This window comes from Artemia sp. Qi Xiang Cuo, chromosome 15, assembly GCF_049724085.1.
Source record: "Artemia sp. Qi Xiang Cuo chromosome 15, ASM4972408v1, whole genome shotgun sequence".
NCBI classification, from domain to species: domain Eukaryota; kingdom Metazoa; phylum Arthropoda; class Branchiopoda; order Anostraca; family Artemiidae; genus Artemia; species Artemia sp. Qi Xiang Cuo.
In genome coordinates this window covers 32,319,920-32,343,801 of record NC_142808.1, presented here as the reverse complement: position 1 = coordinate 32,343,801, position 23,882 = coordinate 32,319,920, and the positions used below count along the sequence as shown (strand labels likewise).

At 34.9% G+C, this 23,882-nt stretch overlaps 1 protein-coding gene across 2 annotated transcripts; it reads right to left on the bottom strand.

Annotated features, from left to right (window-relative positions):
• Nucleotides 1–3,905: 3,905 nt before the first annotated feature.
• On the bottom strand, nt 3,906–23,861 carry ATPsynC (ATP synthase, subunit C). 2 transcript variants are annotated; one of them, XM_089101714.1, is made up of 4 exons: nt 23,771–23,861; nt 11,258–11,309; nt 9,026–9,212; nt 3,906–4,388 (listed from the first exon to the last, which is right to left on the bottom strand). In XM_089101714.1, exons 2-4 carry the CDS (start codon nt 11,291–11,293, stop codon nt 4,225–4,227), a joined length of 387 nt encoding a protein of 128 aa, XP_088957840.1. In that variant the 5' UTR covers nt 11,294–11,309; nt 23,771–23,861; the 3' UTR covers nt 3,906–4,224. The 2 variants fall into 2 exon arrangements, with proteins under 2 accessions (XP_088957840.1, XP_088957839.1); XM_089101713.1 differs by having other exon boundaries at nt 23,723–23,798.
• Nucleotides 23,862–23,882: the final 21 nt, after the last annotated feature.

Sequence of the window (23,882 nt, the reverse complement as noted above, 5' to 3'; positions counted from 1 at the left end):
TATTTGTGTCCATGATTCTTTGGTTTGAAAATCTCGCCCAATAAACTTTTCTTTCAACAAATTTTTCTTACCTCTATCGTCTGTCCAGATGCTGAAATCGATTCCCGAAATCAGATACGTGTGCCGAGCCCTTAAGACTAAACTTGATGAAACTTATATATTTAAAATCAGCATAAAAATCTGATCCTTTTGATGTATCTATTGGTATTAAAATTTCGTTTTTTAGAGTTTCTGTTACTATTGAGCCGGGTCGCTCCTTACTTACAGTTCGTTACCACGAACTGTTTGACTAACTGACTTCAGATTAGCATCTGTTAGCTGATTAAGCAGACAGAAGGATGGGACAATTACAGTAAAATAGTTTGCAAAGTAGCAGAAGTCGTCTTAGGGAGGAAAGCTAGAAACCCAGTCAACAAAATTAGCGAAAACACTTCAAGCCCGATTTTTTTTTTTGCTAGGATTTACGAGACAGTACTAAAGGATTTGCAAAATAATAAGACTTCCTGTTCTGATAGTGTGGTAAATGAGTTTTAAAAATATGGTGGTTCCGAAGTTGAAAAAAGGGATAATTACTGAATATTATGAATATGATTTTTGGAGGACAAGTATTTATAGAGTTTAAGGAGAAGTATCTATGAAAATTTTTAATTAACTCTTTTATAAAAAAAAGCTGATAAGAGTGAGTGGTAATTACATAGGCTTTAGCTAGATTTCTTTAGCTTGGCCTTGGGCCTACACCCAAGGCCCTACAGGAGAGGCCAATAAAATTCATTTGACAATTTACAAAGTATGAGATTTATTTCGCGAGGAGTTAAGGGACTGTTTCAATAGAAAATAATAAGGTCTCTGGTGCTGATAGTGTGGTAAATGAATTTTAGAAATATGGTTGTTGCGAATGTTACGAGATAAATTACTGAAGATAATGAACGATTTTTGAAAAAAGGGGAAGCATTTAGTTGGTAAGGAGATAAGAGTAGGGAAGTAAGGAGATAAGAGTGAGTGTGGTAATAACAGAGGCATTAGCTTGCTTTCTGTAGCCTGGCCTTGAATATAGGGCTTATATAGTTTCGTCAATTGGGGGGTGCGGGAGTCCCCTTCGAATATTAAAACAGAAATTATTTGGTGTTCTCATTGAAATAATCGAAGAGCGATTTTTTCTTAACAAAACTGGACTGACTTATCGTCGAAGTGCCAGGTGCACTTTGCTGCTACACTGCCTATTCAAAGAAAAGTGATTTTAAAACAACACAGAAATACCTTAGCTGCTTATATACTGTCAGATGTCTCCCAAGAATGGAATGGCTGCTGAAAGTTCAGTATCACCTATCTCTTTCATTACTTTTGGCTCATCAGTTGGCTTCTGTCCAGGTTTTCCACTATCTCCAAATTTTTGGGGATTTCTCCGTAAATATGTCTCCTCTAGGGGCGCAAAAGATTTAAATCCGACCCTGATGGTACTTATTAGACTAGGAAATACTATACTTTAGGTTTTATGTCAAGAATGGCGTGGTTTTAGGAAGGAGAGAGTATTCAAGAACTGAGAAGTGTCTGAATCCCTATAATCCTTCCTCAGTTTTACAGATTAGGAAGAGGCATTTGGTTACACTAAAAAAAAAACTTTAGTAAAGGTCCTGTTTCGTATGGCATACGAAATAAGTGTATTGATGTGATTAGCGCTGTGTACAACACGAATTTTTCTTTAGTTAAAATAGGAAGTGAGGTTTGAAGTTGGCTTCATGTTTAATCAAGAATGAAGCAGGGTTGTGCCCTCTCCACGTTTATAGATTATAAGGCTGGGCTTTGTAAAAAAAACAAAAAAAAACAGAAAAGGCTCTTGGGGAGCACGAAATCAAATTGGAAGGTAAAATTCTCCTAGACTTAGATATTACAGATGACTTAAGTGTCCTAGACAAAATGTTAGCAAAATGAATGAATGTATAGACGTTTCGAGAGTTCTAGGTGCATGAGCAGATACGAAAATTAATGTCAACTAAGTCATTGAGTGTTGAAAACCACGGCAATGAAATGGTCAAGTATGGTTCTGAAACGTGGATGCTTCGGAAGATTTGTTGCAAGGAACACTTTTTGACTGAATATACATCTAACAATAATCTGTACGAAAACAATGGTTCTATCCCACTTTTTAGGGTTGTAATGAAAGGCTTACATGGCTAGGCGACGGTTTATGGATAAAGGATGACAGATAGTTCTCTCTGGCCAGACAAACGAAAAACAGGTCGTCCCCGAATGTGGCAGGAACAAGTCATGAAGGATATAAAGGAAACTGGAACTGCATGGGAGGGGATAAATAGTGAAGCGTTAAATGAATTGGGGCAGAGATGAAGCAAGCTCGTCTGTGTTGGCACCACGTGGCTTGGTGCTGCAACGAATTCTTGGTAGCAGTAGCTTACTAAGATGTAATTCATGAAATATGGGGTTCACCACATTTTAGAATGCTTGAAAGGAAAAGCCTGTCACAGTTTAGAGTTGTTAACTATTTAAAAGACCCATTAGGTGTCAAATTTTTTATCTAGGATATGCTCCAAAATCTTTTATAGGAAAAAATAACAGAGGCCAATCATGCAAAGTAGTTGTTAGGTAAGGTCTCTGGTGCTGATAGTGCGGTAAATGAATTTTAGAAACATGGTTGTTGCAAATGTTAGAGATAAATTACTGAAGATAATGAACGATTTTTGAAAAAAGGGGAAGCATTTAGTTTGTAAGGAGATAAGAGTAGGGAAGTAAGGAGATAAGAGTAAGTGTGGTAATAACAGAGGCATCAGCTTGCTTTCTGTAGCCTGGCCTTGAATATAGGGCTTATATAGTTTCGTCAATTGGGGGGTGCGGGAATCCCCTTCGAATATTAAAACAGAATTTATCTGGTGTTCTCGTTGAAATAATTGAAGAAGCAACAAAATCCCCCCTAAATTTTGAAAAATGCATTTTTGCCAGGCCTAGGGGTGCAAAAAAAGAGCGATTTTTTCTTAACAAAACTGGACTGACTTATCGTCGAAGTGCCAGGTGCACTTTGCTGCTGCAATGCCTATTCACAGAAAAGTGATTTTAAAACATCACAGGAATTCCGTGGCGGCTTATAGACTGTCAGATGTGTCCCAAGAATTGCAGCTGAGAGCTCGGTATAACCTCTCTCTTTCATTACTTTTGGCTCATCAGTTGGCTTCTGTCCAGGTTTTCCACTATCCTCAAATTTTTTGGGGATTTCTCCGTAAATATGTCTCCCCTAGGGGCGCAAAAGATTTAAATCAGACCCTGGTGGTACTTATTAGACTAGGAAATACTATACTTTAGATTTTATGTCAAGAAAGTGAAATGAAATTTTTAGGAATTTATCTGGAGCTAAAATTACGCCCTGGGAAAATGTTCCGAGCTTAAAGAATTACGATGTTCGCAAGTGACCAAACACTACGGGAAATCAAGAATTTGTTTTCCCCCACACTAGTTTCAGCTTCCACTCCTACCATTTTCTAATGATTTTTGTTAATATTCTAAAAGAGGGGCTCCATTTGGTCTAGTTAGTGTTAAGTGAGAAACACTGTTTAGTTTTTTTCTGTACCATGATCAAAATAAACTACTGTACCTGCCTTATTTATACTATTACCTAATAAAGTATATAGATAGGTAATACCAGCATTGTAGAGCTGACAAAAAGGGGTTCCAGCCTCTGCCTTGAAAATCATTCCATTTTATTAGATCAAATTCCTGGTCTTTAATTCCAGGTACTTATGTCCTGCATACAGCTCTTCAGGTGAAAGTTAACAAGGTTGAATCAAGGTACTGTAGTCCTCTTAATTCTGATGTACTTTAAAAGTTGAACAAACCATAATGTAGCAACCTCTGGGCATTTAGCTTTTCGAAATTACAACCTAAGATAAAAGAAGACAAAACTGTGGATACCTTTCGTTTATTCTCGCTCCATTTAATTACCTAACAATCAATTCTTTATAAACTCGCCTCTTGAAAAAAAAATTCTTAAAATGTGATTAAAACCACAGGTTTGTCAAATTATTACTGAAAGCAACCTACAAAAATTTTTTGGATTGCAAAAATTCTCATCTCAGCCCCAGAGTTGAAAATATTTATAAGCCTTCACTAATAATTCGAATTTTAAAGCCATTGGAATCTTTCTAAAAAGGAAACAAAACTATAATGTGTGCACTTGTTCACATTGTATTCAACTTTATTAAAGTTATTTTTATAAGTGGCTTAGAAAGCGAACAAGAGAAGGAAAGCCATCATAAGACAGAAAAGACCCATAGCTTCAGAAAGAGCAAAACCCAAAATGGCATATGAGAAGAGCTGTTGCTTCAATGATGGATTTCTAGCATAGCCAATGATCAAGGATCCAAAAACACTGCCAATACCGGCACCTGAAAAACAGAAAACATGTTAACACCCTAAAATATTCCTTTTTGAGAAAGGGATAGAGAGTAGCAATACTGAGCAGAAAAAAGTCCACAACATAGCCAGTAAGCGTAACTTTAAATTCCGACTATGCCTACTTCTAAGCCCCAGATTGAGAATAAATTTAGGTGGATCAGACTAGAAATTGTAAAAGTAAAAATGATCAAAAACAAGAATTTAAATTTGTAAGCACTTAAAACTAAATGAAGTTTAAATTTATAGTTTCAGAAGTTCTCACCTCCAATATACAATATTATTAAATGAATTTAACCAAAATTATAACTAGCATTCAAAACAAAGAAAAATCATGGACCAGAGTCTATAAGCCTGTCATATTTTTTTTATTCAACATACTCCTGCTTATGTTGCTTGTGGCCTTAGCGTCATTAGCCGTTTCTACCTTTCCAATTTAACACTATGTTGACATGCACAAGTGCTTGCTAGTACTGAAATATTAGTGCTTGTGGCACTAGTACTTTTCATTAATACAGATCATTGAAGTGGTAGGAATTTGATTTCTTTCAGTTTGAGGGCACCCAAAGGCCAGGCCTGGATTTTAAATATCCAAAATGCTTGTCTGTTTATGAACAGATGCATATTCAACTTTGTAGGCAATCTTGACTCAAATCCCGGCTACAAAATGAAGCCAAGTTCTGCCTGTCATGCCTAAATTCATCTAGCAGCCATGCTCTTCCACATGTCATGAGACATAGACTATTAGGGTTGCAAACACAGAAGCAAAAGTAGCCACAAAATTAGAATTTTACAAAATAAATGAAAACTAAAAGCCTGTTGTCAGTCTGAGTAATTTATACATCTACATAGTAAGCACCAAACTCTGAACGTACAAGTTCACTTGCTAAATTAATTCATTCCACTACAAAAACACAGAAAATTGTAGACTTTAATGTTAATCATTAAATGAGTAGAATATTGAAGATTCTTATTTTTTAATTTGTCTAGATTTGATGAACAACATCTAACAAGTTTTAGTAATGAATTGAAAAAGATGACATCAAACATTGAGAATTCTAATAAATCATTTTTCAGCCTTCAGACTATTCGAGGTTGCAATCAATCCATTTCTCACCTTTTTAGCCATATGGAACCCTTATTACGAATGATGTGTCAGAAAAAACCTACTTTCTTATTCAATTCAACTTATGAAGCTAATGTTGGTAATCATGACTCAAATTTCAACTAAGGAACTAAGCTGAACTATGCCTTGTCATATTATTTTCCTTCACCAACCTTGCTCTTCTAAACTTCGTTTTTCAACTTCAGGTTATTTTTGGTTGCAATAGATCTTTTTGTCACCTCTTTAACCACATGGAACCCTTATTACGAATGATGTGTCAGAAAAAAGCTACTTTCTTATTCAATTCAACTTATGAAGCTAATGTTGGTAATCATGACTCAAATTTCAACTAAGGAACTAAGCTGAACTCTGCCTTGTCATACCATTTTCCTCTAGCAACCTTGCTCTTCTAAAGTTCATTTTTCAACTTCAGACTATTTATGGTTGCAATGGATCCATTTCTCACCTTTTCAGCCAAATCGAACCCTTATTACGAATAATATGGAACCCTAAGCCATATGGAACCCTAAATACGAATGATGTGTCAGAAAAACCTACATTCTTATTCAATTTAAACTTATGAGGCTAATGTTGGTAATCATGACTCAAATTTCAACTAAGGAACTAAGCTGAACTCTGCCTTGTCATACCATTTTCCTCTAGCAACCTAGCTCATCTAAAGTTCATTTTTCAACTTCAGACTTTATGGTTGCAATGGATCCATTTCTCACCTTTTTAGCCATATGGAACCATCATTACGAATAATGTGTCAGAAAATCCTACATTCTTGTTAAATTAAAACTTAAGAAGCTAATGTTGGTAATGTTGACTCAAATTCAACTAAGGAACTAAGCTGAACTCTGCCTTGTCATATCATTTTCCTCTACCAACCTTGCTCTTCTGAAGTTAATTTTTCAACTTCAGACTATTTATGGTTGCAATAATCCATTTATCACCTTTTTAGCCATATGGAACCGTCATTACGAATAATGTGTCAGAAAATCCTACATTCTTGTTAAATTAAAACTAAAGAAGCTAATGTTGACTCAAATTCAACTAAGGAACTAAGCTGAACTCTGCCTTGTCATATCATTTTCCTCTACCAACCTTGCTCTTCTGAAGTTCATTTTTCAACTTCAGACTATTTATGGTTGCAATAATCCATTTATCAGCTTTTTAGCCATATGGAACCATCAATACAGATAATGTGTCAGAAAATCCTACATTCTTGTTAAATTAAAACTTAAGAAGCTAACGTTGGTAATTTTGACTTAAATTTCAACTAAAGACCTAAGCTGAACTCTGCCTGTCATATCATTTTCCTCTAGCAGCCTTGCTCTTCTAAAGTTCATTTTTCAACTTCAGGTTATTTTTAGTGATGTGTCAGAAGAAAAAAACCCCTTTCTTATTCAATTAAAACTTATGAAGCTGATGTTGGTAATCATGACTCAAATTTCAACTAAGGAACTAAGCTGAACTCTGCCTTGTCATACCATTTTCCTCTAGCAACCTTGCTCTTCTAAAGTTCATTTTTCAACTTCAGACTATTTATGGTTGCAATGGATCCATTTCTCACCTTTTCAGCCAAATCGAACCCTTATTACGAATAATGTGTCAGAAAAATCTAAAATCTTGTTTAATTAAAATTTTAGAAGCTAATGTTGCTAACATTGACTCCTATTTATACTAAGGAACTAAGCTGAACTCTGTCTTGTCATACCATTTTCCCCTAGCAACTTCAGACTATATATGGTTGCAATGGATCTATTTCCCACCTTTTAAGCCATATGGAACCCTTAATACGAATGATGTGTCAGAAAAACCTACATTCTTATTCAATTTAAACTTACGAGGCTAATGTTGGTAATCATGACTCAAATTTCAACTAAGGAACTAAGCTGAACTCTGCCTTGTCATACCATTTTCCTCTGGCAACCTTGCTCTTCTAAAGTTAATTTTTCAACTTCAGACTATTTATGGTTGCAATGGATCCATTTCTCACCTTTTTAGCCATATGGAACCCTTATTACGAACGATGTGTCAGAAAAACCTACATTCTTGTTAAATTAAAACTTTAAAAGCTAATCTTGACTCAAATTTCAACTAAGGAACTAAGCTGAACTATGCCTTGTCGTATTATTTTCCTTCAACAACCTTGCTCTTCTAAACTTCATTTTTAAAGTTCAAGTTTTTTTGGTTGCAATAGATCTTTTTCTCACCTCTTTAACCACATGGAACCCTTATTATGAATGATGTGTCAGAAAAAACCTACTTTCTTATTCAATTCAACTTATGAAGCTAATGTTGGTAATCATGACTCAAATTTCAAAGAAGGAACTAAGCTGAACTATGCCTTGTCATATTATTTTCCTTCACCAACCTTGCTCTTCTAAACTTCATTTTTCAACTTCAGGTTATTTTTGGTTGCAATAGATCTTTTTCTCACCTCTTTAACCACATGGAACCCTTATTACGAATGATGTGTCAGAAAAAAGCTACTTTCTTATTCAATTCAACTTATGAAGCTAATGTTGGTAATCATGACTCAAATTTCAACTAAGGAACTAAGCAGAACTCTGCCTTGTCATACCATTTTCCTCTAGCAACTTCAGACTATTTATGGTTGCAATGGATCTTTTTGTCACTTTTCAGCCATATGGAACCCTTATTACGAATGGTGTGTGAGAAAAGCCACATTTATGTAGTTTTTCACCTTTTTTGCCATAGAGGTTCCTTATTATAAATTAACTGTATAAAAAAACATGCTAAATACCCCTGTTCTTATTTACCAGTTTTTATGGACAGAATATTGCTATTAACTTTATAAAAAAAAAATTAAATAAGGTAGCAAGCATAATGCTATTTTTGTCAGAACAGCCTGTAATTATTTGTCTATTTTCATGGGACTGCGAGGTGTAGGAACACGAACAAAATGTTTATAAGTCATACTTACCACATTTCTAAGAAAAACTAAGTATTAAATTTGCCAATTGTGCAAGTAAACTCTAAACTGCTGTGAAGGCAAAATTTCGACATATTATTTTTTTTCTTTTTATTAGAAAAAAATAGTCATATCATTTGTATCTAAAACCTAACTGAACTGTGCAGTCTTCAAACTTGTTTTTTGTCTAGTTGCTGTGGTAGTAGTGTTGGTAGTCTTGACTACAAATTTCAACCTAGGAAATAAACCTGAATTCTACCTTCTTATACCATTATTATTTAACAATCTTGCTCTTTAAGATCCAGCACTGAACTTCAGACTATTAAAGGTTGCCATATTTTCATATACTGAATTTTATGCTGCCATATACTGGCAAATCACTTGACAGCAGAAAATCTTGGGTTGAACCCAAGCTGGAACAAATAGATTTGATAATAAAGCTGATGCTTTTTGTTATCTTTAAAGACAATAAAATCAACCAAATTTAAGAGAAAAAAGTCCATTTGCTCAACAAACAAAATAAAATTGCAGAAAATCTCTAAATATCAATAAAAGGATTGGTCACAAAATAAAAGATAACTAACCAGATCCCGCAACACCGACGGTGGCAGCACCAGCACCAATAAATTTTGCAGCTGAGTCAATGTCTCTTTGAACAGCAGAGGTTTGAAGGCTTCTTGCCTGGGTAGCCACTGGAGCTTCATCAATAACCTTCTGGGAGAGAACAGCACTGCTGACTGGCCTCAAATAAGCCTGGGAACCTTGGCTGACCTACATAAAAAAATAATAATAAATCAGGCAAGAGTTCTAAAGACAATTGTTATCTAGACAGGATTTATTGCCTCATTAGAATTTCATTGCCAACAGCAAGAATCCCCATTTCTGATAGATACTTGTCTGATAGACCAGTACTAAAATAGAGGTGATTTTTCTGACCAGTCAGTCAAGTTTTATTCAAAAACGAAAGAAATTTGCTTCTGAGGTTTCATTTAATACAAACATTTACCAATTAGTTCTTCTTTTTGCAAGTCTGAATGAAGATATAAAAAAAACTGTCCTACATAATTGCTCTTTTTTATGAATGAGGTCGACTGTCTAAATTATCATATTCCTTCTAAAATAACAGAAAATAGGCAGACTGAAAGAAAAATGGAAGAATCATAGTGTATTTTATGAGACTTGGAAGAGTCCCCATAGTTTGAAGGAGCCTCTTGCGGATGTGCCTCTATAGCACCACCTGACAACGAAGAAAATAAAAAATAACCCATTCTACATATTTAGAATCTACTTTGATGCAATTTAAGGTAGAATATCCTCCTATCAAGAACAGTTTCTCATAATACTTTCAGAGGGACTTTAATCATTTTTCATTGCTGTTTCCAATGTGAATTGTCACTCCAAAAATATACATAATGACTAACATGATTTATTCATATGTAAACCCAATAAACTGTTGATATATACCAGCTGTAATTACGTTACATCCCTACTTAAGTTACTGTTTCTAGTCATTTAAATTAAGTTCATTTGAAATCATTTGCCATTTTTATTTAAAATGTTATAAGTGGTCATTGTCCCCTGATTTGTTTGCATTTCTTCCAGCTTCTTTCTTGTTCTTTGATAATTTGTCTTCTCTTCCGCATTTTTCTACAAAATTCAGGTAAATATATTTTTGATAAAGAAATAATTATTTTCTGATGTGTTACAAAAAAATAAATAAAAACCTAGGTACTAAAATAAAATCAGAAGTAACTAGACCTGGAACCCCAAAACAATCTTTCTTATAGACAACTATCACAACCCTCAGTCACCATTAAGTGCATATAAAATCCATCGTTATTGCACACTCAATTAGACTAAGAAGTTGATTCAGAAATAAATTGCATCAAAATCATGAAAAAATTTGGTGCTATACCATTACTACATAACCCTCAGTCACCATTAAGTTCATATAAAATCCATCGTTATTGCACACTCAATTAGACTAAGAAGTTGATTCAGAAATAAATTGCATCAAAATCATGAAAAAATTCGGTGCTATACCATTACTATTAGATACTGTTGTCCCACCATTTGTCATGGCCCTTGGGCCTGTCAACCGTAGCAAAAATATGTTTGAGGTGTAATTCAATAAAACTATCAATAAGAAAATATTCTTGGTTACTTAGAGCATAACTTCCAGTATTAAGGTTACAATGAATCTTCAGAACAATATATCCCTAGAGAATAGGGGTGGGGTGGAAAGAGTAATAATAGGAAGCTATTTTTAAAGCTGAAGTTTGATACTTAAAATCCATAAAGCATATAGGGTTGATTTTTCAGTATTGTCTATTTCAAAATGAACGAACTGTTTCATTCCAGCTTAACCATGAATATTCTCCAATATAATGTCCAATCCATCGTTTCTGTTGACAAGAATGTTGACAGAGAAAAAACAATGACAGAGAAGATAACATAAAACTTTATTATGACATAGAAAAACAAAACTTATGCTGACAGAGAATGAATCAAATGCTGTGTAGTCAACAAAAAATGAACCACACATGAATTATCCGTTCTGGCAGCAGGTTACACAAGACCCATGGGGGCAAAGGTAAAATCTAACACAGTGCAAACATTTTGATGTATTATGTAAAATAACACAAGTATTATTATATACTTAAATGCGAGTGATAACGTAAAACTTTCAGTCTTCAATTAAAAAATTAAGCTACTTGGTAGCTTAGACAGAGCCTTAAAATTTCACCTCAAGGCGTTTTTAATACAAAATAAAAATACAACTAAAAAATAGATCAAAATAAATATGAATTACTTACAGCAGCACGGGTGGCAATGCGGGCAACAGTGTACATTTTGGTATATTTTGACCTAAAAGAGAAATATGAATCAATTTTGGATTTGTGTTCAAAATACAGAACAGAAATTAAAATAAGATACATTTTATTTAAATGTCCCCTTCATTCAACAAGATTATGTGATACTGATATTCTAATAAAGAAGTGTTCTTCCCTCTGGAAAGAAATGTAAGAACATTTTTTTTTATTTATTTAACATATAAAATCATGAAATCATTCTTATGTTTATTGAAGCTCATTAAACAGGATCAATATCTGATTGTTAAAGATGTTCTACCAGAAGCAAGCTTAGAAACCTTTCATGTTTAGCTATATGCTGTCCTTGCCTAACCATAATTATAGACACACAAAATAAAAAAAAGTTTTTTCAACTAAAAGTAAGGAGCAACATTAAAACTTAAAACAAACAGGAATTATTTCATATATGAAGGGGGTCACCCTCTTGTCAATACCTCACTCTTTACGCTAAAGTTTTTGTTAGTACTTAGAAAAGAGCTATTTATTCTAATTAAATGGCCTTTGTGAATCAGGAGTCATTCTCAAAGAATTGGGACAAAATTCAAACTTCTAGCACAAACAGCAAGGTATTAACAAGGGGGCGACCCCCCTCATATACGTGATAGTTTTAAACATTTTAAGGTTTAATGTTGCTCCTTACTTTCAGTTGAAAAACTTTTTTTTATATAATTATGATCATTTGTTAATCATGCTGGGAAATCCAGCTCCCCCTCCATAGAAAATCCCTTCCCCCATGGAAAGATCCTCCCACCAGAAGAATTGCTCCTGAAAACGTCAGTATACTTTGGGCAATAACCAATATTCAGTCACATATGGAGTGACCAAAATATTTAGTATTTGTTGTGAAATTTTATCACTGTTTGTGAAAATCACTCTCTAATAAAAGGATTTTATCCCTATTTAAACTTTTATTTATCATCATGGAAAGGCAGTGTGGTCTCTGAAGTTATATAAACCACAAGGAGGGATGGCATTCTCAGATGTGACCATGATATTTCAAGAGATCATAAAATAAGGGATCAAGTGGCACTAATTTTATTTTATTAGCATGTTTTATTTTTCTCTTGAGGGAGGGGGTAGCAGTGGCTGGTAGATGGTTCAATGTATCAGTAAATTTATGACAGAAATCAGACAGAAAAGAAAAAAGAAATGTATCATTGATTTTTTTTTGTAATCTAAATAATCACTGTTGTTACAATTGCATCCCAGCATCCCTAAGAAGCTGGACATAGCACTAGGCTATATACAAAAGCTAAATAACATGGGTGTTTTTTTGTGCAAATTGACTCATTAACAAACAATTGATGAGAAAAAAAAATAGTACAAATCCACTAAGTCAGCTTTCTTTTGTATGTAGCATTGAATTTTAATTCTTTTTTTTTTCGTTAAATTCTAGTTCAGGGGTTATTGCTCCTTAGAAATTACACCTAGCTCCATCTCCAAATGCCCTTTGATGAACTTTTATAATCAATGCATTACAAAAGTTAGTCCTTATGAAATAGAAGTCTTGCTCAATTAGGCACAAGGAAGTGTTTGAACCTAATACCTTTGCACATCCTGATTTACAAGATTTAAAAATCTTTTTTTTTTAAATTTAAAAAGAAATCTTTCAAATGACTTGAAATCTAGCTGAAAGAATAGGAAATACATTTTAAAAACTAAAGCCAATAAAAAAGAGAATAACCCAAAATTAAGGCTAAGTGTTTTTTTTTTACTGAGCTAGGTAGGCTATAGACCTACAATATATGTTATCTTCTATGTTGTGGGAATATAGAAAGGCCAGATTCTAGCTTGATAACTCCTTCCCATAGTATAATTTAAGCCATTGATGCATTCCTGGAAAATTTATCATTTTCTTTTTCAAGTAGGTTTTATTTTCCATTATAATGTGTAAGAGAAAGGTATAGTCGTCAATGAAAAAGACTTGAACCTCAATAGTTCTATTTTTACCAAAACAGTGTGCTAGGAGCTCTGATCTTACTTTTAAGGCCATTTTTTGTTAACATTCCTCTTTACTATACTCTGATCAGTGGTGCTTCAATGAGATTGTCATCAATGTTGGAATTTTTTTTTTTTTTTTTTAATAAGTGAGCTGCCAGACCCTAGCACTTCAATGAAAAAAAAGCTGCCAATTTCTTTCAAAACTTCATACTACTAACAACTCACCACAGCACCAAGCCGCCTGCAGCCACACACACTCCACCTCCATCCCAATATATTCAAAGCCTCCCTTTTTACACACTTCCAGGAAGTTCCCATTTCCTTTAAATCTTTCTTAATGACATCCCCCACCCCAGACACGGACAACCTGCTTTCCATTTAGCCCTAGACAGTTGGCCAAAAAGGACAATCTGTCATCCTACCATCCACACAACATACCCTAGTCACCTCAACCTTTCTTTCATTATAGCCCTAGAAAGTAGTATTGAATCACATTTTTCATATAGACTATTGATTGAAATACAGTCAGTCAGCCAGGTACCCAGAACAATCTGTAAGCAATTTTTCTGGAAAATATCTAGCAAATCTTCATCTGCTTTTTGGAGTGACCATGCTTCAGAGCCATATTTGATCACTGTCATCACTGTAACTTCTAATATTCTAATCTTGGTTTGCGGACTTACCTTCCTATTCTTCCAATTTTTTTTTTTAACTTTGAAAAAACACCCTGAGCCTTGGCTATTCTATTTTTACCTGCACCCACCATCTTTACTACTACCAAGGTAAGTGAAATTGTCCATCTAATCAATCTTTTTGTTATCCAATGTCACCTTTTCATCTTCACTTATTCCTAGCTTTAGTGACTTAGTCTTCTTAACATTAATTTTCAAACCTAGCACCCTGAATTTGCTACACCTCTAAAGGTTCATTCATTTTACTCAAACTTTCATCTAGGATGCTTTAATCGTCAGCATAATCTAATACAAGGAGACTTTCCTCTCCATTTGATTCGGTGGTCTCCCATTGCCTTTCCTGTGCTCCTCAAGACAAAGTCCATCAAAATATTCCATATAAAGGGGGGTAGAGCACAACCCTGCTCAACTCCTGATTTAATGCAAAACCAGCTGCTAACCTCATTTTCTACCTTAACTTCAGCAGTGTTATTCTCATACATAGCACTAATCACTTTAATGTATTTGTCTGGTATACAATACAAGTATAAAACCTTTGCTAAAGCTCTTCTATCAACAGAATTGAATGCTTGCTCATAATCTATAAAACTGATGACCAAAGGTGTTTGACAACTCAGGCACTTCTCAATTATTAACTTAAGGAGTAAAAATTTGGTTAACACATCCTCTACCTTTTCTAAAACTGCATTGTTCTTCTCTTAAAACTTTGTCTACTGCATCTCTCAGTCTAAAAAATAGCATATTACTAAGTAATTTGCTATCTACTGAGACCAGACTAATGTCTCAATAATTATCACACTCACTTGCATCACCTTTCTTATAAAGTGGCTTAATTAAGGGTTTTCTAAAATTGTTAGGTACTTTCCCCTTTTCAAAAATCATATTCATAATCTTAAATAACTTATTCCTAACCTCAGAGCCACCATATTTAAGAAACTCATTTACCACACTATCAGCACCTGGATCCTTATTATTTTTTTATCCTTTTAGTACTGTTGCTAATTTCTCCTCACAGAACAAACCTTCCTTCATGTCCAAGGTATCACAAACTTTTTCATTTTCCTCTATATCTTTTCCTGCAACTCTCAGTTTAGCAAATTCTCAAAATGTTCTGCTCATCTCTAACTCTTTCCTTATCAATAATTGTGGCCCCATTCCTATCTTTAACTGGGACAAGTCCAGATTGACTACTCCCTCTCAATTTATTAACATACCAGTACAATATTTTACTATGGTGCCGTCTTGCTGTATCTTCCAGATCCTCGGTAATTTCATCCATGGCATCCACTTCACACTTTGTTAGTTCACATTTCATAGGCTAAATCATACATTAGCAATAAAATGAGATTCTAAATGTTTTCTTTGAGTCTTGAGCAGGCCCACTTCAGATCAAATTTGAAAGTTTTGCTTTTACAGCACAGTGGATATGATAATTCTTAAGGCTTTTTTAAGTCAGTTTAAGCCCTGGAAACTTTTCTGAAAGTTTCATTTACTAGATTTAACCAGCATATTTTCAAAAAAGAAAAAATGGTAAATTTGTACTTTTTCATAAAATTTAGCTAGGAATAAAGTGAATGGCGCTGCTTATGGTGCTGCTAGCGCTATTACAGCTGCTTTTGCGCCACTCTAGTTTAGCTTGTTTGTGTGGAGTTCTCAACTGTTTTTGATGGTGCATTTTTTCAAAGAATTGGCCTCCCTAGCTTTGCTAAGTGCAATCTTAATGACTTTTACCTATCAAAAAGAATGTTTAAAAAGACTTCATTCATTTTCAACTGACTACAGCGCCATCTAATTTTGATTCTTATAGATGTTGCTGCTAAACTCTAGTTTAGTTTGTTTATGTGGAGTTCTCAACTGTTTTTGATGGTGCATTCTTTCAAGGAATTGGCCTCCCTATATTTGTAATCATCATGACTTTTACCTATCAAAAAGAATGTTTAAGAAGACTTAATTCATTTAATCTGACTACAACGCCATTTACATTTGTCAGTCTGTGGCTTTTTGGATTACTCAAACAGCCACCAGAGGACTCCCTGCTTAAAAAAAAGCGTAGACGGCGTGGAAAGAGAGGCGGGTGGCGAGGCAGACAGACAGCCATACCCGTTCAACACTATTCCATTGGAAGATGACCCATTCCCCCAACTGCGACACATGTGGAGTGTATGAAGACATACGTCACATCATCTTCAACTGTAGAAAATATGAAAAGGAGAGGGAAATACTAAGGAGTTGCTGTGAGAGGGCATTTAAGGCATTCACAATGTGCTCTGTTCTGGGACATTACAAGTCTCCTCCTTGGGCTAGACAACTAAGCAAAAACCTTTTAGGTAGATTTGTTAATAATACTGGTTTTGTTCATTCCCTTTAAGTTTTTTTTTTTTTTTTTTTTTTTTTTTTTCTTTTACACCCTTATATTATCTCATTTTAGAGTCATCACAATTTGTATATTTTTTCTTTTTATCTATGTTCTATCAGTTTTTTTTTTTTTTTTTTTTTTTTTTAGTTGACGCATGTGACAGGAATGTTGTATATTGGCATTATTTATTTAATTGTGTTGCAATTGTATTATAATTGTTTTATGACAAAGCAGTGCTGAATTACTCTGATTGTTTTTCGACGCAGGCATTTGCTACATGTGAATGACCCCCTACCAATAGCACAATATGTGATACCTGACATGGCTCAATGATTATTGATTAAAGTGACACCCAAGCAAGCTAGTGATTACAGAAGGCACAGATTAATCAAGTGATACGAACGCATATGACCGATTGGTCGAACGCGTCAAACCCCAAACAACAACAACAACAACATACCCGTTCATGTTTCTGAGGAACGTCGTTCTGACCGGAGGACGGCTGTATGTGAACCAAGGACTCTTGTGAAAATAAGATGTTTGCAAAGGTACGAAATTCCTCCCACTCTTTCTCCATCACAGCTGCAGCCGATCTTACCGTGTTCCTCTGATGAATTTCCCCCGCTGTTACGTCCTGAACAATTATCAGCTCAGGCAAAGTTTCCGAATTTCATTCTGTGTAATGCCCGATCCTTAACAAATAAAGTTGACGAGATGGAGATACTGCTGAGAGAAGTGAGTGTTCCTATTGCTGTAGTTACCGAATGCTGGGATATCACTGATGAAATGGGTAGAATAAAAGGCTACACTAGCTATTTCAACACTCGCCGTGATAGAGGTTTGAGTAGAAAAGGTGGTGGCGTTGGTATCTATATTCGTAATGACATTTCATCTAAGCTGTTAAATATACCAACCGATTCGTGTCACGAAGTTTTCTGGGTAGAGTGCAAGCCATCCAAACTATCAAAAAAGTTCTCATGTTTTATAATTGCATCTGTGTATTACCCAGAGAGTGCAAAAAATAGGAAAGAGCTTATCAGCTACTTACAGACCTATATCAATAAAGTTCGTCGTGCCCATGCCTATCCTGGCTTCATAATAGCTGGTGATTTTAACCAGACGAACAGACAATGGGTATCTAGTGTCCTTGATCTGAAGCAGGTAGTTACCATTGCTACGCACCAGAGTGGCAGTACTCTAGACCTAATTTTTACAAACATGAGTAACAATTATTACTCCCCTTGGTCGTTAGGTCCTCTCCACAGCTCAGATCATTATGTAATTCTTTGGCAAGCCCAAAATAACCAACCGAAGCCAAAGAGAACCAAAGTGACTATTCGTCCGCTTAACTCTCAATCAATATGTGATTTCGGTCGGTGGATCGGGACTTACTGCTTCGACGACCTGTGTTCTATAGTAAACCTGAATAGCAAAGTTCAGCAGTTTAACTCTCTTCTGTTAGAGATGTTTCACAAGTTTTTTCCCACTAAAGTTGTAGTGGTAAGTGAGTCTGATAAGCCATGGATCACAAGCGACCTCAAAAAAATGATCAAGATGAGGTGCGAGCTGCACAGTTCCGGACGAAGAGCCGCTGCGGCGAAACTTAGAAATCGAATCGTGGCCGTTAATCGTTTCAAGCGAAGAAATTATGTTCGGGAAAAGGCAGTACCCCTTTTCCAAAGTAGCAGTGGGAAGTGGCATTCCACAGTGAAACAAATGACTGGCAAGTCAGTTAACAGTGAGCTGAAAATACCCAAGCCTGACGGATCTCAAATGAGCGCTTCAGACGTAAACGAGGTCTTTGCTGGCATTTGTACCACCTACCCCTCAATTACAGAGGCCGAACTGGTTGATCTCTTAGTCGATTGTGAAACTGACGAAATAAAACAGTTTACCGAATTTGCTTTTTATAAAGAACTGAAAAAACTAAAACCGAATTGCTCTTCCTACCCTGGTGAGTTGCCGGTCAAACTTATTGGCGAATATGCCTTGTTTTTAGCCAAACCATTGGCATCGATCATCAATCAGTGCTTCAGTGAACAAACCTTTCCCGATGCTTGGAAGCGAGCCTATGTTTGCGTAATACCCAAAGTTAAAGGACCTAAGACATGTGATCAGTTAAGACCTATTTCGATCACACCGAACTTTGCTAGAGTTGCAGAATCTTTCATATATCGTGAACTTCTCACGGACATTTCACAGTCACTTGACCCCTTCCAGTATGGTTTCTTGAAGGGATGCAGCACGTCTGTTTATTTAGTACGGCTTTATCACCTAGTAGTTGAATGGTTGGAGTTTGGAAGCTCGTTTGTAGATTTACTTCTGGTAGACTACCGAAAGGCATTTGATTTGATTAAGCACCCTCTTGCCGCCCAGAATCTCAAGTCAATGGGTGCCCGTAAGCACATCCTCCAATTAGTAATTGATTTCTTACGTCACAGGTATCAAAAAGTGTACGCCCTTTTTCCCGGTGACCTTGAATCAGAATGGGTGGACATTACATGTGGCGCCCCACAAGGTACCAAATTAGCAGCTCTTCTTTTCCTGGCTGTTATCAACTATGTACTTTCTGACTTTGATGATCGTTTTAAATTCGTCGATGATTTGTCTGCGCTTCTTAAATACCACGTAAAGGATTCGCAAGCTGTAGCCCAGTTCGACCCAAATTTTTTCGATCAGTTTAAATCAGTGTACTGCGAACAGTCTTCAAATTAATGAGAATAAATCAAAGGTTTTGAGGTTCAACCCACTTAAACGCGATTTTACCTGCCCCACGACTTTGTTCCCTTCTGCTTCGTGTGCGACTATCTTGGGTGTCACCTTTCGTGTGGACTGTTCGTTCTCTATTCATGTACAAGAGCTAGTTAAGAAGGGACAGTATGCTATGCGGACACTGGTGGCGATGCGCCGCCTAGGTTTTCCAGTGTATCAGCTGAAAACAGCATACCTCACTTTTATTCAACCCATCCTTGAATATGCGTGTCCCGTCTGGGGCCCACAAGTTCATCACATAGATTACTTAAGTGATGATTTGGAGGGGATCCAGAAACGAGCTGTAAAGATCATTCTTTGCGACAAATATGTAGATTATAGCTCCGCTCTGAAGTCACTTGAAATACCAAGCCTTCGCGATCGCCGTTTTCAGCTGATGATTCGTTTTGGCCAGTTTTTATTGTCTAGTCCTGTACATAGGACAATATTACCACTTGAAATGCCTGTCCGCACAAATACCGGAAGCAAAAGCAAACTTATGCCCGTCTCGGGCCGCACAAACAGACTTAGTAACTCCTTTGTTCCTTTTTTTACAAGTGCATTTAATAAAATGTAGAGAAGTGTTTTTATGTAAAAAAGTTTTTATGTAAAAAACAGCGCCTTTTAGTGCATTTTTTTTTAATGTGTCTATGACAGCTGTTTTTCATTAAAATGATTCTGTTCTATTATATGAATAGATAACCTGATGTTTTTAGGCTCTTTCAACTCTGGGGCAAATTCCATTTAGAACCCTTAATGGGGCCCCAAAAGGTAAATTAGGATTGTTTGAAAACTTTGTGCTAGTTTATAAAAGTAGTTAAAACTAGTTACAAATATTACTGTCAAATGAGCCCTGCAACAACTCAATGATGTTTCAGTGCACAGCTAACAACAAAGAAAACAAATCTAGATCAGTGCCACCCATGTGGCACTGATCTAGTTGTTTAAGGTGAGTTGTTTCTAGTTGTTTAAAACAACTGATCAAGTTGTTTTAGTTGTTTAAGGTAAGTTTCCTGTTTAGAAGTTTTCAACAATGACAATCCCAATGATGGGTGTAAGTCTAAAATTAGGGCTGTTGAGAAGGAAACATGTTAAAAAAAAAAATTTAGTTCATAATATGCAGAATAACTGTAGGTAACATTTTGACTGCAGTTCCACTATATTTTACTTCCAACCCCTCCTAATGCAAATATATAGCTCAGATTACATATTTCTCATGTGTTTTTCTGGTTCTTTATTTTTTTAAAAGTTGATTCCATTTACAGGTAAACAGGTTGAAACAAGGGTGATGCATTGCTAAATGCATGGAAAACATATAATTTGGACTATATATTTGAATATTATGGGGGGGGGGGGACAATGTATAGTGAAGCTGAATTCAAAATGTGATAACTATAGTTATTCTGCATGCTATGAAGTCAATTTGTCTTTTTCTTAACTTGCTTCATTCTCAACAGCCCTAGTTTTAGACTTATATCCAACAGTTTACTTTTAGTTTGGCTGTGATGGTCTTTTTGAGGAATTTTAAGCTCTCGTTAAAAAAAATCCTGTAAATTAATTTGCATAAAAGACCTAACAAAATAGCTTATTGAAATTAATTAAAATAGTAATTACCTTCCACAATCAGCTACAAATGTCAATTTTTCTCACTAGATAGCTTTTTTTTAGAAACAAATTTATATACTTTTGGTTACAAGCCTATGGACTGTTGGTAAATTTTTGGCATTTCATTTTACTGACCTATGAATAAGGTAAATATACCACAATACCTTTTTTATGCTTTTTCCAAAAGCATAAAATCATCCTTCAAAGATGATTATTTTCTTTTTGTTTTAGACTCTGTTTATATACTACTGTTTGCATCATTCTTGTTTAAACTGATATACCAGTAAATTGAATTGATTGTGACAAAATTGAGAACCTGAAGATACTTAGTAGGCTATAGTGGAGCTGTAGTTGAAATATGTTGACCAGAATTATTCTGCATATAATGAAACAAGAATTGTTACTTTTAACTCTTTTATTTGAAAAAAAGGGAAAAGGTATCATTTTTGAGGGTCTGTAAACAGCTTAGGCTAAAATTGAATTTCTGAGTTGAGCAATTATTAACATATCTTCAGAAAGAGCATAAAAAAGGCATCAAGTGGTATACACACCTTATTAGCCTATTAGGTTAGTAGGCTAATATATTTTACCAGACTGTTTTAGGCCCCTTTAAAGCCTCAATAAAAATTGGTAAATTTTTGGCAGTTCATATTATTGACTTAGGAATAAAGTGAACATACCAATTGATGACTTTTTTATGCTCTTTATGAATATAATAATTGCTTCTATCAGAAATTCAAATTAACCCACCCCCATGCCCATAATGTGCAAATATATACCCTGAATTGTAACCACACAAACAAGTTATCAACACTAGTTAAGTTATTGAAAAGTGGTTAAAACATAACTAGTTTATAAATAAGTTGTTCATGAGTAACATTTTCCTACTGTTTCAAGTTTTCTGAATGCCATTGACAAAAATAGTGCTGAATTTACTGATTTGAAACTTTACTGTTGACAATTCATGGTATATATTAGCACAATAGAGGGGTGGGTAAATTTGAATTTCTGATCAAAGTGATTGTTAGATTCATAAAGAGCATATAAAAAGGTATTGAGTGGTATTTTCACTTTATTTGTAAGTCAATAATATAAGAACAGCCAAAAATTGGCCCCAAAAGCAATTATTATAGGCTATTCAAAAATAGCTTAAAAAAGGTATCAAGTGAAATATTAGCCTAGAGCTGTTTTTTTAACACTAAGATATTACATCTTTCTGCAAAGATTATTGTTTTTTTCAACTCATCTTTGTTCTAAGATCTTACAGCTCACTGAATGTTAGCAAAAAGCATGAAAGACACCATCTTTCTGCCATATGGAACAATCATGGTAGAACAGGCCTGTTCTTTTGCACTAAGATCTTACATCTAAGATCTCACATTTTTCTGCAAAGATTTATGTTCTTTTAACTTGTCTTTGTTCTAAGATCTTACAGCTCACTAATGTTAGCAAAAAGTGTGAAAGACACCATCTTTCTAACATATAGAACAATGATGAGAGAACTTTGATGATATACTCATCATTTTTCTCAGACTGATGATGAGAGCAGAATGATGCAAGATGTTTGCAAAAGAATGCCATAAGATGTCAGATCTCAGTGCTAAGATTTCAATTTTAAGCTTTCTTTGAGAAAAGATGTAAGATCTTAGCACATAGATGAGTAAAAGAACAGCTCTAACTTTGATGATATACTCATCATTGTTCTCAGACTGCTGATCAGAGCAGAATGATGTAAGATGTTTGCAAAAGAATGCCATAAGATGTAAGATCTCAGTGCTAAGAAAAAGCACTGAATGATGAAAGATGTTTGCATAAAAATGATAAGAGATGTAAGATCTTAGTTCAAAGATTTCACTTTTAAGCATTTTCTGACAGAAGATGTAAGATCTTAGCACATTGATGAGTAAAAAAATGGCCCTAGCCTATTCACTGTCTTCCTAGCTAAATTATATAAAAAGATCCAAATTTAAAAAAAATCATTCCCTACAATTTTACCCCTTGTTTATCAGAACCTGGTTTTTAAGGTGCTAGAGACTGGAATATCACCTTAAATTCAAGGTAAAATTCTACTTTAGCTACTTTTGGCTCTCTTGGAAAGGGGTTAGGTTATGAAAATGAAACTTTCAGGGATGGGTCTACGGTTTAAGGTTTGTCCTGGGAAGGTATTTTGAAGTACTTACCTCTACTCCTCCCTCTAGAGAGTCCTGACATTTGTCTACATGCCAGGTCTATACCTATTGAAATTTTGACAAAACAACATTTTACCTTAATTTTCAGATATCAGTTTCTCTTTTTTTCTGGATTGAGGCCTAGTTTTGAACATGTCGTTCTTGATATTTTAGTAAGATCTTAGGGATTATCTATGTTTTTTTTTCAAAATTTAGGAAATGTATTTCCATAGCCTAGGCCTATCTTCAAAACCTTATAAATTGGGATTGCGCAAAGTTGTGAAGCTGAAAATATTTTTTTTGTATGTCATTTAAGCAGAAGATCTATTTTGCAAACTTGCACTATTATAACACACAGATTTTTAAAGGTTATCAAAGGTCAGGACCCTCTAGAGGGAGAAGGAGTGGAGGTAGGTACTTCAAAATACCTTCCTGAGACATACTTTACCCTGTAGACCCATTCCTGAAAGTTTCAATTTCCTAACCAAGATAGCCCTTTCCAAGATAGCCGAAAGTAAAATTTTACCAAATTCAGAATAGGCCTATTAAGTCTTTTGAATAAAACTTTACATTCATAATGAATCCTGAACTATGAACAGTTTTCAAAAACTTTATTTGAACCATAAGCATAGGATCTGCCTCTCCTGGTAAAAATCTATCATTTAGTAGGATTAAACTTAGTTTCTAAGATAATCCATAGAAAACAGCATGGTCTAGGCCTACTTTAATTCTATTCCATTTATACAAACAGAATAGAACTAGGCCTTGGTAACAGTTTCCAGCGTTAAAACCAAGGATATGCAACTTTAGATAACAAAAGAGAAAACAGACAAGCTAAAGAACTAAGATATACAATCTTTTGCTAAAGTAAAACCACGTAAAGTTTAAAACATACCAGTCAGTCCCAGGTACACAACAAATAAGATTACTTAGGATAAAATACCTTTGGTTGTCTGATTGATTCTCTAAGCCAGCTGACTTCTAATTTTTTCTATCGGGAGGAGGAGCTAAGAAAATTTTACTATAATTCATGGATTTTATCAATATTTTTTAAA